Raw genomic sequence first — 18,045 nt, forward strand, 5'->3', positions numbered from 1 at the left:
TTTATGTTGAGGTGTAATCCATACTGAAGGCTGTGGTCTTTGATCTTCATCAGTAAGTGCTTCAAGTCCTCTTCACTTTCAGCAAACAAGGTTGTGTAATCTGTGTATCGCAGGTTATTAATGAGTCTTCCTCCAATCCTGATGCCCCGTTCTTCTTCATATAGTCCAGCTTCTTGGATTATTTGCTCAGGATACAGATTGAATAGGTATGGTGAAAGGATACAACCTTGAAGCTCACCTTTCCTGACTTTAAACCATGCAGTATCCCCTTGTTTTGTTTGAATGACTGCCTCTTGATCCATGTAAAGGTTCTTCATTAGCACAATTAAGTGTTCTGGAATTCCCATTCTTCGCAATGTTATGCATAGTTTGTTATGATCCACACAGTCGAATGCCTTTGCATAATCAATAAAACACAGGTAAACATCTTTCTCGTAGTCTCTGCTTTCAGCTGGGATCCATCTGACATCAGCAATGATATTCCTGGTTCCATGTCCTCTTCTGAATCCTGCTTGAATTTCTGGCAGTTCCCTGTGGATATACTGCTGCAGCCGCTCTTGAATGACTTTCAGCAAAATTTTACTTGTGGGTGTTAGTAATGATATTGTTCGATAATTTCCACATTCGGTTGGATCACCTCTCGTGGGAATAGGCATAAATATGAATGTCTTCCAGTCTGTTAGCCAGGTAGCTGTCTTCCAAATTTCTTGGCATAAACGAGTGAGCACTTCCAGCGCTGCATCCTTTTGTTGAAACATCTCAATTGGCATTTCATCAATTCTTGGAGCCTTGTTTTTTGTCAACACTTCAGTGCAGCTTGGACTTCTTCCCTCAGTACCCTTGGCTCCTGATCGTATGCTGACTGCTGAAATGGCTGGATGTCCACAAATTCTTTCTGGTGCGATGATTCTACGTGTTCCTTCCATCTTCTTTTGATGCTTCCTGTGTCGTTTAATATTCTCCCTGTAGAATCCTTCACTATTGCAACTTGAAGCTTGAAGTTTTTCTTCAGTTCTTTCAGCTTGAGAAATGCCAAGTGCGTTCTTCCTTTTTGGTTTTCTATCTCCAGGTCTTTCCACAAGTCACTATAATACTTTACTTCGTCTTCTCGAACCACCCTTTGAAATCTTCTGTTCAACTCTTACTTCATCATTTCTTCCTTTCACTTTGGCTACTTGACATTCAAGAGCAAGTTTCAGTCTCTTCTGACACCCATTTTGATCTTTTCTTTCTTCCTTGTCTTTTTAATGACCTCTTGCTTTCTTCATGTATGATGTCCTTGATGTCATTCCATAACTGGTCTGGTCTTCAATCATTCGTGGTCAGTGCATCAAATCTATTCTTGAGAGGGTCTCTAAATTCAGGTGGGATATACTCAAGGTTGTACTTTGTCTCTTGTGGAGTTGTTCTAATTTTCTTCAGTTTCACTTGAACTTACATAGGAGCAATTGATGGTCTGTTCCACGGTTGGCCCCTGGCCTTGTTCTGACTGATGATATTGAGCTTTTCCATCGTCTGTTCCCACAGATGTAGTCAATTTGATTCCTGTGTATTCCATCTGGCAAGGCCCACGTGTATAGTCAACATTTATGTTGTTGAAAAAAAGGTATTTGCAATGCAGAAGTCGTTGGTCTTGCAAAATTCTAACATGTGATCTCGGGCGTTGTTTCTATCACCAAGGCCATATTTTCCAATTACTGATCCTTCTTCTTTGTTCCCAACTTTCGAATTCCAATCACCAGTAATTATCAATGCATCCTGATAATCAATCCGCAGTTGAAATGGAAGTTCCTTAAGGTGTGGTCTTCCTCCAGACTGTAAGTAGATACTCTGGCAGAATGCTCTCTCTCCACTCAGCACTCTTCCCGTGACCTGACCAACGAATCTTGGGACAAAAGCCTGCAGGAGTCTCCAACCTGCCGCCTGACCTACGGGTTTTGGACTTGCCAGGCCACACAACTGCATGAACCAAACCTTCAAGATTTACCTCAAGGAATTGGCTCACACAATTGTGGGGGCCCTGGTGGCCCAGTGGTTAAAGCAATGGACTGCTAACTGAAAGGTCGGCAGTTCAAAACCACCAGAGGCTCCAAAGGAGAAAGATGTGGAAGTCTGCTTTTGTACAGATTTATAGCCTTGGAAACCCTATGGGGTTGCTGAGTCATCATTGACTCGACTGCAGTCGGTATATATATATATATATCTTACTGGTTCTGCTTCTCTAGAGAACCCTAAGACACATGACAACATGTGCTGCCCCAGGCTTAAAAACACCCTTTGTCTTAAATTAAATCTTGAGAGGAGAGCAGAGCCCTTTTTGCCCTCATGCTCAGAAAAAGGCAGATGTGCTTAGAAAGGCACAGTTAGGTTACAGGTTGGCTGCATGCTGAGCTGACCTTCGTATGCAAAGTCATCGATCAGGCAGGGGGTGCAGAGGCAGCATCCCTCCACTCCTTCTCCTGATGCTGCAGTCACCATGCCCCAGGTCCCTGGGGTGCCCTGGTGAAACATTCACCCAAAGCTGGGATTCAGAGTCATGGCTGGGCCTCCCACCGAGGCAACCAGAGAGCAAAGTTCAAAGTGTGGCTTCTCAAGCACAATGCAGGCATCGTGCAGGCACCAGGGCATGCAGGGACCCCTCCTTGCCCCCGATTGTATGACATCGTCCCTGGTGCATGCATGCAGTGGATCTCCTGGGCTGATGTTCACACTAGACCCAGTTAAGGGCATCATGGGTGGGGGCTTGGGGAAGACACCCAAAAGCCCTGAGGGGGTCTGCCCGGAGGGGCTGTGGCCCCACAGGGGAACATGGTTGGGGGGGTCCACCTGAAGAGTCACTGAGGGTGACCTGAGGAGCCTGCTTGTTGGAGTCTGGTACGGTTCTATTCCAGGCCCAGCGGGTTCCTGCCTGGGCCCCAGTGCACAGCTCTGCCTGCCCCCCAGCAGGGCTGGGTCAGGAGATGGATCGGGGTCCGGTTCTGCTCCAGGCCCATGTGTCACTGTGAGCACCTCCCCACAGCAAGGCCATCAGGAGAGGGCACTGGGTCAGGGTCCATCCTTCTCTCTCCAACTTCAGGGAGGCAGGAGGAGTGCGTGGTTTGCGTTCGGGAGTTCTTGGGGGAGGCCAGAAGTTTGAGTCCAGGGCACTCAGTGTGTCAGCAGGCCGTGCTCTCTCCACAGACTCCAGGGGAGGAGTCTTCCTTGTCTCTCCAGCTTCTGGTGGGCCCGGGCATTCCTTAGCTTGTGGCTGCATCTCCTCAGTCTCTGCTCTGTCTTCACATGGCCTCTCCTCTGCACCCCTGAGGGCCTCAAATCTCCCTCTTCTCTCTCTTATAAGGACCTATGTCATTGGTTCAGGGCTCACCTGAATAACCCTGGGTGATCTCCCATCTTAATCACACCTGCAACTTAATCACACCTGCAAACACCCTTTTTCCAAATAAGGTCACATCACAGGTTCCGGGGTTCAGGTTGTGGATGTATTTTTACAGGCTCCAGGAGTGAGGTCGGGAATATATTTTGGGGGCCACCATTTGGCCCCCACCAGCCTTCAAACTAAAACAGGACTGAGGTCCAAACCCAGAAGTTCCTGGGCCCCAGAGGAGGAGTCCGAGGGTCCCCACTGCCCCTCCCTCCCTGCCATCCACACAAAAGGGAGTGTGGTCACAGGGGAGATGTGAGAACTGGGGACGTGGTCATGGGGGGACGAGGGCATGAGGGACGAGGGCATGGGGGATGTGGGCACAGGGGACATGGATGGGCATGGGGGGACGAGGACACAGGGGATGCAGACACAGGGAATGAGGGCATGGGGGACATGGTCGTGGGGGGATGAGGGCATGGGGGGACATGGGCAGGGGGGATGTGGGCACAGGGGACTTGGGCACTAGCGTGGTAGGCGAGTCCAAGGCAACTCTGCACCTCATTTATCACGCCCGCTGCAGCGGGGTGCTCCCTTCCAGCCCACAACAGTGTCTGGTGCTAACATGTGGCATGATGACCCTGACTCTGACGCTGCCCCACTGTGCCTTGTCTCCAGGACTGCCAGACAGCTGAGGGGGCCATTGCAGTCCCCACTGTAAAGTGGCTGCCTGCGTACATAGGAGGCCCCTCAGCTCAAACCTGGGGGGCCTCGGGATGCCAGGCAGGCCCATCGCAGGACTCCCAGCAGCCCTTTGAGCTGACCTACTTTCCCCTCATGGGGCCCACTGTTCTGGCTACCACCTGGGAAGAAGGGGTGCATCCCTGCCACCTCTGCCAAAGCTGGGGGGTGGAGGATGGTCACTGGGCCAGTGATAGCCACCTGGGGAAGGTGACCCACACCCACACCCAGCACAGGGCTTCAGGAGGAAAGCTGGAGAGAACACACCACCCCAGGGCTCAGCAGCATACCATGGAGGGGCCCCAGCCAAAGAGCACTGTGGGCGGGGCACAGGGATGGCGATGTGTGGTATTTGGGACCCCAGGCCTTGCCCCCAGCAGTGATGGTTCTGGCAGATGTTATGGCACCTGGAAGCCCTGTCCAGTTGGCTGGTGGTCCTGGGAGGCATGGGCCCAGGGTCAGGGGCATTGGCCGGTTCACAGGCTTGCTTGGCCCCTAGTGAGCCCTAATCCAGTAGGCGACCCTTTGCCCTCCCCACCAAGCCAGCTTGTCTTTGGGGGGCAGCATGTTATTTTAAGTTAGTGTTGTGGGATGAATTATGTCCCCCCAAAGTATGTGTCATAAATCCTAATCTCTGTGCCTGTGGTTATAATCCCATTTGGGAATGGTTTGTCTTTGTATGTTAATGAGACAGGATTAGCATCAGGTGTGTCTTGAGTCAGTCTCTTCTGAGATATAAAAGATTAAACAAGTGAGCAGAGCAGGGATGAGGGAAGACTGATCCCAAGACACACGAAGATCACACAGGAGCAGATGTTCAAAAAGACAAGGACCTTCCTCCAGAGCCCACAGAGAGAAAAAGCCTTCACCTAGAGCCGGGACCCTGAATTCCAACTTCTAGCCTCCTAAACTGTGAGAGAATAAATTTGTTTGTTAGAAAGCCACCCACTTGTGGTGTTTCTGTCATAGCAGCACTAGAGAACTAACACCATGTTTTCACGGCTCCCAGTCCTGCCCTGAGGGGGCCACATCCAACTGCTTTCAGAAGACTTGGGGCGGGGGTTGTTAGGTGCCATCGAGTTGGTTCCGACTCATAGCGACCCTATGCACAACAGAAGGAAGCACTGCCTGGTCCTGCACCATCCTCACAGTCCTTGTTATGCTTGAGCCCATTGTTGTAGCCACTGTGACAATCTATCTCCGTGAGGGCCTTCCTCTTTTCCACTGACCCTGTACTCTGCCAAGCATGATGTCCTTCTCCAAGGATTGATCCTTCCTAACAACATGTCCAAAGTACGTGAGACGCAGTCTCGCCATCCTTGCTTCTAAGGAACATTCTGGTTGTACTTCTTCCAAGAAAGGTTTGTTGGTTCTTTTGGCAGTCCAAGGTATATTCAATATTCTTCGCCAACACCACAATTCACAGGTGTCAACTCTTCTTTGGTCTTCCTTATTCATTGTCCAGCTTTCACATTCATATGATGCGATTGAAAATACCATGGCTAGGGCCAGGCGCACCTTAGTCTTCAAGGTGACATCTTTGCTTTACAACACTTTAAAGAGGTCCTTTGCAGCAGATTTACCCAGTGCAATGCGCCTTTTGATTTCTTGACTGCTGCTTCCATGGATGTTGATAGTGGATCCAAGAAAAATGAAATCCTTAACAACTTCAATCTTTTCTCCATTTATCATGATGTTGCTCATTGGTCCAGTTGTGAGGATTTTTGTTTTCTTTATGTTGAGATGTAATCCATACTGAAGGCTGTGGTCTTTGGTTTTCATCAGTGTTTCCAGTCCTCTTCGCTTTCAGCAAGCAGGTTGTGTCATCTGCGTAACGCAGGTTGTTAATCCTGATGCCCTGTTCTTCTTCATATAGTCCAGCTTCTTGGATTATTTGCTCAGCATACAGATTGAATAGGTATTGTGACAGGATATAACCCTGACGCACACGTTTCCTGACTTTAAACCAATCAGTATCCCCTTGTTCTGTCTGAACAACTAACTGTTGATCTATGTAAAGGTTCCTCATGAGCACAATTAAGTGTTCTGGAATTCCCATTCTTCGCAATGTTACCCATAGTTTGTTATGATCCACACAGTTGAATGCCTTTGCATAGTCAATAAAACACAGGTACACATCCTTCTGGTATTCTCTGCTTTCAGCCAGGATCCATCTGACATCAGCAATGATATCCCTGGTATGAGGGGGTAGAGGAGGCATATTTGAAGTGGCAGGGGGTGGGGGCTTTGTCCACATCTTGACCATGGGGCTTCTGACCACCAGACTCAACAAGACCTCTGTGGTCACAATTGCTGGAACGTGCTGCCCCCGCCCCTGCCGCCTACCCCCTGTGGGAGCATCTGTGTGTCAGCACTGGGAAGGCACCAGCTTTCAGCCCAAGGTGTGCCAAAGGACCCCACCCCAGGCCACCTCTTCTTTGCACCATTTTGCACACCTGAAAGCAAGAGGAGGGCACTATAATTGTGGGGATGGGGGCCTGAGGCCAGGCACACTCCCAGCGGCTAGACTCCTGGTGGGTTGGAGCCCTGCATGGGAGCGTGCGGCACACTGCAGGGAGTGCACTGTGGGGGTCCGGGGCTCTAACGTTGTGGGGGTTCAAGCTGCAGGGGGTACACTGTGGGGTGTGCTCACTGTGGGGTGCAGGGTCTTGGAGGGCACACACTCCAGGGGGCAGGGCATACCATGGGAGGTTCTGGGGTGCTCCCTTCCATGGGGCACACGAAGGGCCTATCCATGGAATGCAGCAGCCCCTGGAGCCCCCAGCCATGGATCCACCCCCACTCCCCTGCAGGCATCCTTAGCGCTGTGTGAGTCTGTGGTACCAGCACCTCGGGACAGTTCTGACCAATGTCTCCAAACCCAGAACATCTGTGTCTTGGATTGCCCCCAAGTCCATGAAAAGCCATGGGTCTGGTTGGTAAGGAGTACATACAGCTCCTGCCAAGGGCTGTGGATCCATCTCCTTCCAGGGGTCCCACTGAGGGGTTCAGAGACAGCATGCCTGCCCGGCCTGGAGGTCCCCTCCCCTGGAATGCTGCACAGCCTCATTCTGCACCAGCTGTCCCATCGGGAAGAGAAAACCATGGTTGCCGGGCAACGTGAGGTGATGCCTGGAGACGAGGTACCCAGAACCCCTCGGGGGAGGCACAGGTGGCCAGCACGGGGGGTGGTGGCTCATGACTGGGGTGGGGCTCCCCAGGGACAGGGCTCTGGGCCTGGTCCCTTCCTTACTGTGTTCCCAGACCTTGCCATCAGGCACGGTTGCCCCTGGGCACATGTGGCCATCCGAGTTTACATTTAAGTGAGTTAAATGAAATCCATTAAAAATCCAGGTCCTCAGTGGCACCAACAACAGGTCCAGTGCTCAGAGCCACTTGTGGCCTGTTATGGGTTGAATTCTGCCCCCCCCGCAAAAGATGCATTCCAGTCCTTAGCCCGTCCAAGCAAAGGTGGCCTTGTGTGGAGGGATACATGTCTGGCCTTATGTGGAGCGATACATGCCATAGGTTAAGCCAGAATGGAGCAAGGTGGGTCCCAGTCCCTTCTGAGTGACAGAGTCACACAAGAAAGACAACATGTGAGGACTGTCTACAAGCTGAGGAATGTCAAGGATCGCCTGGAGCTACAGACAAAGGAGGGCCCCTCCCCTAGGGCCTACGCCCTGATTTGAATTTCTGGCCTCCAAAACTGTGAGAAGATAAATCCCTGTTCTTTAAAGCCACGCACTCTGTTGTATTTTCTCTCTCTGTGGGACCAGGCAGGTAGAGACCCTTCACGCAGAGATGGGTGGGCCGTGCTGGTCCAGCCAACAGGATCGGCAAGGGTCCAGAGAAGGAATAAATGCGTGGATGAACGAATGGATGAGTGAGCTCAGAACAAATGGCCTCTGGTACTCTTCGAAGAGAGAGAAACAAACCACTTACAATTCACCACATTTCCCAATAGCAGCAAACGAGCACATCTGCTCTTGGGACCTGGTCCTCGGCACAGACCCTCGCACTCCCTTTCCAGGGAGACACTGGGAACATGGTACCGGAGAGGTTCTCATCCAGGTGCCCATTGTGATGGTCACAGGGCCACAGGAACGTTCCTCGTGGCCAGAGCCCACAAGACGCCAGGCAGCACGCCACCTCAGGGCCCCCAGGATGAAAAGCTAGTCTCCCTCTGCCCAGAAGCTGAGTGAAACTTGGACACGATCTCTCCACAGATGCAAGACTACAAAGGCATCGTGCCCAAAGGTCAAACACCAGCTGCACCACAGGGCCCCACACAGCCACTGTGGGTGTCTGCATGTATGTGTATATCTACATGTGGGTCTGTGCGCATCTGCGTGTATGTGTATGCATGTGTATATCTGCATATATGTGTGTCATGGATTGAACTATGTCCCCCCCAAAATGTGTGTATTAACTTGATTAGGCCATGATTCCCAGTATTATGTGGTTATCCACCATTTTGTGATTGTAATTTTATGTTAAAGAGGATTAAGGCGAGATGTAACACCCTTACCAGATCATATCCCTGATCCAAAGTAAAGGGAGTTTCCCTGGGGTATGGCCTGCACCACCTTTTATCTCACAAGAGATAAAAGGAAAGGGAAGCTAGCAGAGGGGGGGACCTCAGGACCTCATACCACCAAGAAAGAAGCACCGGGAGTAGAGCACGTCCTTTGGACCCAGGGTTCCTGTGCAGAGATGCTCCCAGACCAAGGGAAGACTGATGACAAGGACTTTCCTCCAGAACCAACAGAGAGAGAAAGCCTTCCCCTGGAGCTGGCACCCTGAATTCAGACTTCTAGCCTACTGGACTATGAGAGAATAAACTTCTCTTTGTTAAAGCTATCCGCTTGTGGTATTTCTGTCATAGCAGCACTAGATAATGAAGACAATATGTGTATATATGTGTGTCATGGATTGTGTCCCCCAAAAATATGTGTGTCAATTTGGCTAGGCCATGATTCCCAGTATTGTGTGATTGTCCACCATTTTGTCATCTAATGTGATTTTCCTGTGTTGTAAATCCTATCACCACCACGTTAACGAGATGGAGTAGCGGCAGTTATGTTGATGAGATCTACAAGACTAGATTTTGTCTTAAGTCAATCTCTTTTGAGATATAAAAAAGCAGGCAGATGAGACATGGGGAACCTCATACCACCAAGAAAGCAGCGCCAGGAGCAGAGCACATCCTTCGGAACCGAGGTTCCTGTGAGGAGAAGCTCCTCGACCAAGGGAAGATTGATGACAAGGACCTTCCTCCAGAGCTGACAGAGAAAGAAAGCCCTCTCCTGGAGCTGGCGCCCTGAATCCGGGCTACTAGCCTACAAGACTGTGAGAGAATAAATTTTCCTTTGTTAAAGCCACCCACTCGTGGTATTTCTGTTGTAGCGGCCCTATGACTAAGACAATGTGTGTATATGTGCATATGTGTATGCACGTGTTTGTGTGCACGTGTGTCTGCGTGAGTGCACGTGCGTGCAACGTATATGTGCATGTACATGTGTGCATGTATGTGTCTGCGTGTGTGTCTGTGTGAGTATGTGTGTGCATGTGTATGTGTGTGAGTGGGCACGTGTGTATTGTGTACATGTGCCCATGTGTAGGTGTATGCGTGCGTCTGTGAGTATGTGTGTCTGTGCATTAGTGTATGTGTATGAGTGTATGCGTATATGCACGCCTGCATGTATCTGCACACACGTGTGTGGGTGTACGTGTATATGTGTGCATGTGTGTACTTGTGTGTACGCATGCACACACACATGCAGACACCATTAAAGGAGGTGCTCACAACTGCTACCTGAGTCCTTATTCTTCTAGCCTGTCCACATTTCCCTAACTGTGTGTGATGCGCATCACTGCCCAGCCTGTCACCATGTTGTTGCAGCTTTTTCAGGGCACTTGAGCCCCAGGAGCCCACAGGCCTGCACAGCCTCAATGGGGTGGCGTCAGGGACGGGGCTGCTACAGGAGACAGCCCCGGTATCCCCAGCCAGTGGGTGCAGTGTGGGGTGAGACCCACTCAGGAAAGCCAAAGTTCTTGCTCCTGGGGAGGGGTGGAGGCAGAGCACCCTTTTCTACGTCATGGGGACCTGCCCCACGCTGAGGACGGAGGAGGACAGCAGGCAGCCTTCCTCTCCACAATGTCCATAATGGCAGCCACAGCGGGGCAAGGAACCCCGGCCAGCCTCAGCCCTCCCTAGACAGTGGGTCGGTGGGCACAGGAGTCGCCAGGGACAGCCTTCGATAGGTTCTGTCCATCCATCTGGGCAACCTTTGGGACAGTGGACACTCCCTCTACCTGGTGTTTACGGGGAAGGGGAATAGAGGCAGGAGGCCTGGGGCCCTGGCTGGGGACCCACCTGCCATGGTCACCCCCAGCTCTGAGGTCTGCTCTGACCATCACCCCTTCTTGGAGCTGAAGGCAGGAAGCTAGGACCAGCAGCCCAGGCTCTCCCTGCACTCCAGGAAGGGGTCACAAAGGAAGTCATTGGGAACAGGAAAGGCCCTGGCCAAAAATATCTCCTCCTAGCAGCCTGGCATCACACCTGCTGAGAGTAATTTAGAAAGAAAAGGGCCCAGCTGGAAGTGGGGGGGAGCCAACACAGAGGTGGGAATTGATTCGCTCAGATTGGCCTCTGGAAAACAGAGGGAACAGGACCTGGGCGTGGGGGCGGGGACCTGCCTTCCCTCCAGGCCCTTCTGCTCCTTCCCACCTGTTTTCTTTATCTTGTGCTGCTAGTCACTGTTCTACATCCATGGCACACCTCAATACCCCCGAGGGGAGGGAGGCAGGGAGGGGGCCAGGCAGCAGGAGGGGGTCCTGGCAGAGCAGGGGCCCAGAGGCAGAAGACAAATCTCCACCACACCCTGCAGCCCAGGTGGCTCCTGAGCGTCCTCTCACATCAGAGGTTCTCTCACTTTGAGGGGTTCTCTCACTTTGGGGGGTCCTCTCACCTAGGGGAGGTCCTCTCACCTCAGGAGGTCCTTTCACCTCAGGGGTCCTCTCACTTTGGGGGTCCATTCACCTCAGGGGAAATCCTGGTGGTGTAGTGGGTAAGAGCTAAGGTCAGCAGTTTGAATCCACCAGGTGCTCCTCAGAAACCCTATGGGGCAGTTTTACTCCGTCCTATAGGTTTGCTATGAGTCGGAATTGACTTAATGGCAACGGGTGGGGTTGTCACCTCAGAGGTCCTCTCACCCAGGTGGTGGGACCAGCCCCCCCAGGATTCACACTCACATGCTGAGTGGGCAAGCACAGTTCACTTTGAGTGTTAAGGTCTTTATTTAAAGAAAATTCAGGAATATAAAGGGCATCAACACCCATGTCCCCCAGTGGAAAAAAGGAGCTGAACTAAGCATTAAATAGCAGACAAAAGGGACAGTTACGGGCAAGCGGGTGTGTCCTTTTAGGCTGAGTTAGAAATCCCCGACAGGAGCTTGTCCGGGGCAGGCCTGTACTGAGGACCTGAAGGCTTACAGATTAACATACAGCCGGGCCCATAAAATATTTAAGCAGAAGGAAAACAGTTTGCTCTGCGGCAGCAGGTTCTCAGACACCAGAGCTGACGGGGCCCCAGTGGGGAACCTGACCTGCACAGCCCTGGGGGAGGCAGGGGCCCCACAGACCATTCCCCACCACCAAGGACGTCTACCTGACCCTGCAGACACGTCTGGACAAGGCCGTCACTGGTGCAGACACTCACTGACAGCCATGGAAAATGCAGGCGTGCACTCTGGGCGGGGCACTGGCTCTCCTGGGCACTGACAGGGCAGAGGGCAAGATGTGGGGCCGAGGGGACAGAAACACCGGGACCGGTCTCACTTCAGTGGCCAACCTGGTGTCCAGCCAGAGGCTGAACCAGCAGCATGACTGTGCCCAGAGGCAGGAAAACCAGCACATACAATAGACACACAGACACACAGGCATGCAAACAGACACACGGACATACCACAACATACACAAACACATACAAACACAACAGACACATAATACAAACAGACACACAAATACAGATACACTTGGGCTGTGGACATCAGCTCTCAGAGAAGGGTATACAACAGACCCTCAGAAGCGGGCTGTGGTCGTCACACGGGGAAGGGTCGATAGCCGACCCTCACGTGAGGGCTGTGATCGTCATGTGGGGAAGGGTCTATAGTGGAGCCTCACACGCGTGCTGTGGTCATCATGTGGGGAAACGTCTGCACAGTGGACACTCACACGTGGGCTGTGGTTCTCAAGTGGGGAAGGCTCTGCACAGTGGACCCTCACACGTGGGCTGTTGTCCTCACGTTGGGAAGGGTCTGTATAGCAGACCCTCAAGTGAGGACTGTGATCGTCATGTGGGGAAGGGTCTATAGTGGACCCTCACATATGGGCTGTAGTCATCACGTGGGGAAATGTCTGCACAGTGGGCCCTCACATGTGGGCTGTGGTCCTCACATGGGGAAGGGTCTGCACAGTGGACGCTCACACACGGGCTGTGGTCGTCACGTGGGGAAGGGTCTATAGTGGACCCTCACAAGAGGGCTGTGGTTGTCAGGCGTGGGGAAAGGTCTGCATAGTGTTGCAACCTGGGCACACTGTGAGTTCTGAGGACTAGGAAGTCCACCCCTCCGGCCACACGCCTGGGTGTACAGGGCACCGGGAACAAATCAGCCTCCCGGGGCTCCCAGTGAAGTCTGTTTGCTTTTTTAAGCTTAGTTCACATGGTCTTAACAGCCTGTCAAATAATAAGTCTCTTGTTTGCATACAGCAGCCGACACACCACTCGACCGGTGCCTGGGAGAGTGCCTTCTCTGTACCTGCCACAGGATGGGCCTAAGTGTCTCTGGCAGGAGGCTGCCAGTACAGCGGGTGCCAAGGACATGGCTGGCAAGGGACAAGGGACATGGCTTCCACATTCTGAGGGCTGGAGTGCAGGAGGGACACACTGAGGCTGTTCTTCCCCACCCTGGGGTGGTACAGGGGTCACTGGGGAGGGAGTAAGGGAAGGAGGGAGGAAGGAGGGCAGACGGAGGGAAGAAAGGAAAGGAGGAGGGAGGGAGGAGGAGCAGAAGGAGGGAGGGAGGGAGGGAGGAAGGATAAAAGGAGGGAGGGAGAGAGGGAGGGAGGGCCTAGCCCAGGCGGCTGTGTCCACCGGGCCTTCCAGTCTCAGGGCCTTTGACCCACAAGAAGTGGAAAAGGTGGGTGTGGACATCTAGGAGGCAGGGTCACCCACCTGCCACACCCAGAACTCTGGTGCTATGCCCTCCTCTGAGTCAGTGTGAGACAGCAGTACTGACAGAGGGTGCAAGGCAAGGCAGGGCCTGAGCTGACACCTGGCACCAGAGCCTCCCCCACAGCCAGCGCGTAGGGCACTGAGGGTGGGGGAGGTAGGGAAGCGGGGAGGGGCAAGGAAGGGGTATAAGGCACGGGGAGGAGCCTGGAGTGGGGTGTGCTGAGCCCTTCCGTGTGCAGGACTGCAACCCCAGACCCCGAGCCCCTAAGACAAGGCGACTGCTAGGCACCCACCTCCCAGCTCAGACGAGGCCCGGGAGAGTGGCAAGCCCCCATCAGTGCACATGCTAATGTGCAGGGGGCCTGTGTGGAGCCCCCGACCACCACTGCAGACCCACGGTCACCAGAGCACTGCACCTCACTGCCGTCCTCCATCCTGACGCACCTGCTCTTGTTTCCACCCTCTCTCCTTCCCCCAGAGCTCGCTCTGCAGAGCCCACAGACCTTGGGGTTCTCCTAACTGATGGTGGGGCACCATCACCTCACAGGGGAGTCCACAGAAACACATCCCTGGTGAGCAAGCACAGCAGCCGATGCCCCGCCAGTCCTGTGGCTGGGGGTCAGAGAGAACCCCGCACACCTGGGAGAGCTTGGGGGCAGCTCCCCTGAGGGCAGAGATGCAGCCTCCACAGTCAGACCACACGTACCCCTGGAGGGCGAGGGCACAGGACCCAAGACCAGCCGACACCCAGAAGGCCACCTGTCCCCTATCCTGTCCCTGCAGCACGCATCCACGCCTGTCCAGAGTTCAGGGCCAAATCAGTTTGAGACATGCAACACACACACACCTTGGGCGTCTGCACCACAAACACACACACACAGAGAACCAACCCTCATAAACACACAGATACACACGCAGTCTTCATACACGCACAGGCACACATAGACACACACAGAACGCTTACGCACAGACACACACGTACACTCAAACAACACACACACAACCCTCATACACACACACAATCCTCATACACACATATGTACACTCAGACAACACAGATACACACAACCCTCAAACACACACAGACAACCCTATAGACACACAGAGAAACAGATAACACAGACACCCCTCATATGCACAGACACACACAACCCTCAAACACACACACACACACACACACACACACTCCACCACCTTGGAGTGCCAGGCCCATGCAGATGCTGCTCAGATTTCACAGTGGCGTGGAGATCCCATGTAAGCCAACACTGGGCCTGAGTGAAAATCATCTAAAGTCTCCACGTTCCCAGGCTTGTGTTCAAGGTGCTTGGCAGCCACCCAGGACAGGGGCTTTCCGTGCATGGAAACCCCACACCAGGCCTTTCTGCTTAGGAAGCCCACTCTTCCCAGCTGGCTCCACCCAGAGCTCTCCAACCCTTCAGACCCGGTGGAGGCACTTGTGCGGAAAGTCCAGTGGAGGCCTTGGTCATCTGCCCAGGGGCATTTGAGGCTGAACCTCAAGACCCTGGGCCTGGCCTGTCAGCCTTGCTCTCCCCTGCACTGCAATCAGAATGCAGGAGGCATTAAGAACACCCCATAATCTGAGGTGGGAACACACATTTGGACTTGGGGGTCAAACCCACTCTCTGGACCTGCAAGCTGGTGGGAACCAGCTTCGCCTCCATCCTCCTTCCTTCCTGGGGGTGGCGGAGCTTCTTATTCCCAGGAGGCAGCACCCTGAAGCCAGGATGGGCTCTGCCCCCCAGGTGTCCTGTGCCCTCTGACCTGAGGGGCCTCAGGAGGGCCCAGCTGTGCCCTCCACCTGCTGAAGGAGCCTCCTCAAGGACCAGCCACACATGGGCACTGTACTGGGGGGCCTCAGACCACACCTGGCAGGGGATTCACAGACCTGGGCTGTGGGGGGTCCAGCCCCTGGAGGACCCCACCTGTGTGAGCAGCTGTCCATATCCCCAAAGGTGGCACAGCTGTGGCCAGTGAGAGGGGATACCGAGGCTCCTCACCCTCATGGCAGAGCGGAGAGGCCAGGGCCCTTAGATCTCGGAGGGAGGCAGGGGACTTTGCGGAAAGGGCTCGAAACGCTACGAGGACCAGGCCTGTGAAGTGACCAGTCTCAACTCCTCAGCCCCAAGTCATGCTTCTGTCGCGCTGGCAGCAGGAGCCACCAGGCCTTTCCCCCCTTGACCGAGGTGGCTCGGCTCAGACGCTCTGCGCCCCCCACCTTGACAGAGGTGGCTCAGACCCTCCGCGCCCCACCTTGACCGAGGTGGCTCAGGCGCTCTGCGCTCCCCCTTGATCGAGGTGGCTCAGAAGTTTCGCGCCCCCCCTTGACCGAGGTGGCTCAGACGCTCCGCGCTCCCCCTTGACCGAGGTGGCTCAGACGCTCCGCGCCCCCCCTTGACCGAGGTGGCTCAGACGCTCCGCGCCCCCCCTTGACCAAGGTGGCTCAGACGCTCCGCGCCCCCCCTTTGACCGAGGTGGCTCAGACGCTCCGCGCCCCCCCTTGACCGAGGTGGCTCAGACGCTCCGCGCCCCCCCTTTGACCGAGGTGGCTCAGACGCTCGGCGCCCCCCCTTGACCGAGGTGGCTCGGCTCAGACGCTCCGCGTCCCAGGGCCGAGGCGGTCAGGGGCCCCGCCGGGAGGGTCGCCGGCTCACCCCCGCGGACAGCGCCCGTCGCGCGGGCCCCGACGGCCGCCAGACGCGAGTGGCCCTCGGGGACGGCGGCCCGGACCTCCGCAGTGCGCCCCAGGCCGTGCGCCCCGAGGGCCAGGTCCCCCGCTGGCTACACCCCGCGGCCCCCGCACCTACCGTAGCGGCTGGGCTCACGGCAGTAGCGCAGGATGGGCAGCGCGTCTTCCCGCGGCGGCTCGGTCTCCCGCCCGGGACTGTCCTCGGGCCCCGCGCCCCTCGGCTCGCCCGCCGCGGGCGTCACCACGAAGCGGTGGGACATCTGGACGGCCGCTCCGACCCCGGCGCCGCGGTGGCTGCGGGATGCTGGCTGAGCCGCCGGGCTGCGAGGACGGGGCGTGGCCTCGAGGGGGCGGGGGCTCCGAGAGGGGTGGGGCTCCGGGAGGGGAGGGGCTCCGGGAGGGGCCGGGCCGGGCCGGGGCGTGGTCGGGGACCCGGACGCCCTGGCAAAGGGGCCGGCGGAGAGGTGCCCTGGGCGCACAGGCGCGGCCTGGGCCGGGGTGGGAGCAAGGACCGGGGCGCGGGCGGCGGGAACGGCTCGCCCCAGACCTTCTCTAGGTCCCTGCCGGCTGAGGCAGAAGCCTGGCTTCAAAGCCCGTCGGGTCCGTCCGGAACAGCACGGCTGGGGGGTCGCGCTATGGCACCTTGGAACCCCCGGAGGCCGGGGCCGGGGCAGCCGAGCCAGGCCGGGGGGACGGAAGCTGGGTCAGCCCGCACTCGGGCGCCGCCAGGGTCTCGCTCTGATCCTGGGAAGGGGCAGCGACGGCCCGCCCCGAGCGCCCGGAGGCGACCACCGGGACCACCCAGGAGGCCGCCGGGGCCGGTGCCAGCGATTCCGGGAGTGCGCGGGGCGAGTGGGCACAGCACCGTTGGGCTTGGGGAGCCCTGGCCTGGCATGCCACCCTGCTCCCATCTCCTGGCCACAGAGTTCGGCCACTGCGTCGAGGGAGCCATACCACAGCCTCTCTGCCTTAGGAGGAACGTACCTGGAAGACAGACTCAAAGGCGTCAGGAGGGGCTGGGACCAGTGGACAAACAGAAATCTGGGGAGAGCCACCCACTCCGGATACTCTGCTCCCCAAAACACACAACCACAGGTAGCTTCCAATTCGATTTTTCCTTACGTCTTACAATTTTGTTGTTGAAAGAGAATATTAGCCATATTGCCATCACTCTACATTTAGTTATTATATAGCACTTCACAACATTCATTCAACAAATATCAACTAGCACCCACAAGCCCTGGAGATGAAATAGGAGACAAAACTCCCTGCCTCTTTGAAGTGTCCCTTCTAGAGGGGAGACAAGGCAAAGACATGAGGAAGACAGGGGTAAGAACTCTTATTAAGAGGTGAACAAGGAAAGGGTCTGGGAGGGGTGAGATTTTAAACAGGGTGTCAGGGAAGGCTCTAGGAGAAGGTGACATTTGAAAACGACTTAAAGAAAGTCAATAGTCAGCTGTGCATAGCTCCTACTCACACACTGACCTCATGACCCATGACGGCTACTCCTGGTCTAGCCATTACATCTATATTTCAGTGGTGGACAGGAAACAGGGGAAGGGGAGTGCCTTAGCTGTCTAGTGCTGCTATAACAGAAATACCACCAGTGGATGGCTTTAACAGACAGAAGTTTATTCCCTCAAGTCTAGGAGCCTAGAAATCCGAAGTCAGTGCCCCGCTGCCACAGGAAGTCTTTCTCTCCCTGTCGGCTCTGGAGGAAGGTCTTTGTCATCAATCTTCCCCTGGTCTAGGAGCTTCTCAGCACAGGAACCCCAGGTCCAAAAATATGTGCTCTGCTCCCAGCTGTGCCGCTTAGGTTCCCCTGTCTCTCTATTTGTTTCTCTCTTTTATATCTCTAAAGAGACTACCTCAAGACACAAGCTAATCTTGTAGATTGAGTCCCATCTCATTAACATAACTGCCTCTAATCCTACCTCATTAACATCATGGAGAGTAGGATTTATAGCACACAGGAAAATCACATCACTTGACGAATGG

General features: G+C 54.7%; 1 protein-coding gene across 1 annotated transcript in view; it reads right to left on the reverse strand.

Moving 5' to 3' along the window:
• Positions 1-16,342, reverse strand: part of SLC12A7 (solute carrier family 12 member 7) — a 114,150-nt gene extending 97,808 nt beyond the window's left edge. Inside the window, exon 1 of the mRNA XM_049860001.1 lies at positions 16,166-16,342. Within this exon, the coding sequence (XP_049715958.1) occupies positions 16,166-16,307 (142 nt within the window). The 5' untranslated portion in view covers positions 16,308-16,342. The remainder of the gene's footprint in view (positions 1-16,165) is intronic.
• Positions 16,343-18,045: the final 1,703 nt, after the last annotated feature.

The sequence above is a fragment of the Elephas maximus genome, chromosome 2, assembly GCF_024166365.1.
Source record: "Elephas maximus indicus isolate mEleMax1 chromosome 2, mEleMax1 primary haplotype, whole genome shotgun sequence".
Lineage (NCBI taxonomy): Eukaryota > Metazoa > Chordata > Mammalia > Proboscidea > Elephantidae > Elephas > Elephas maximus.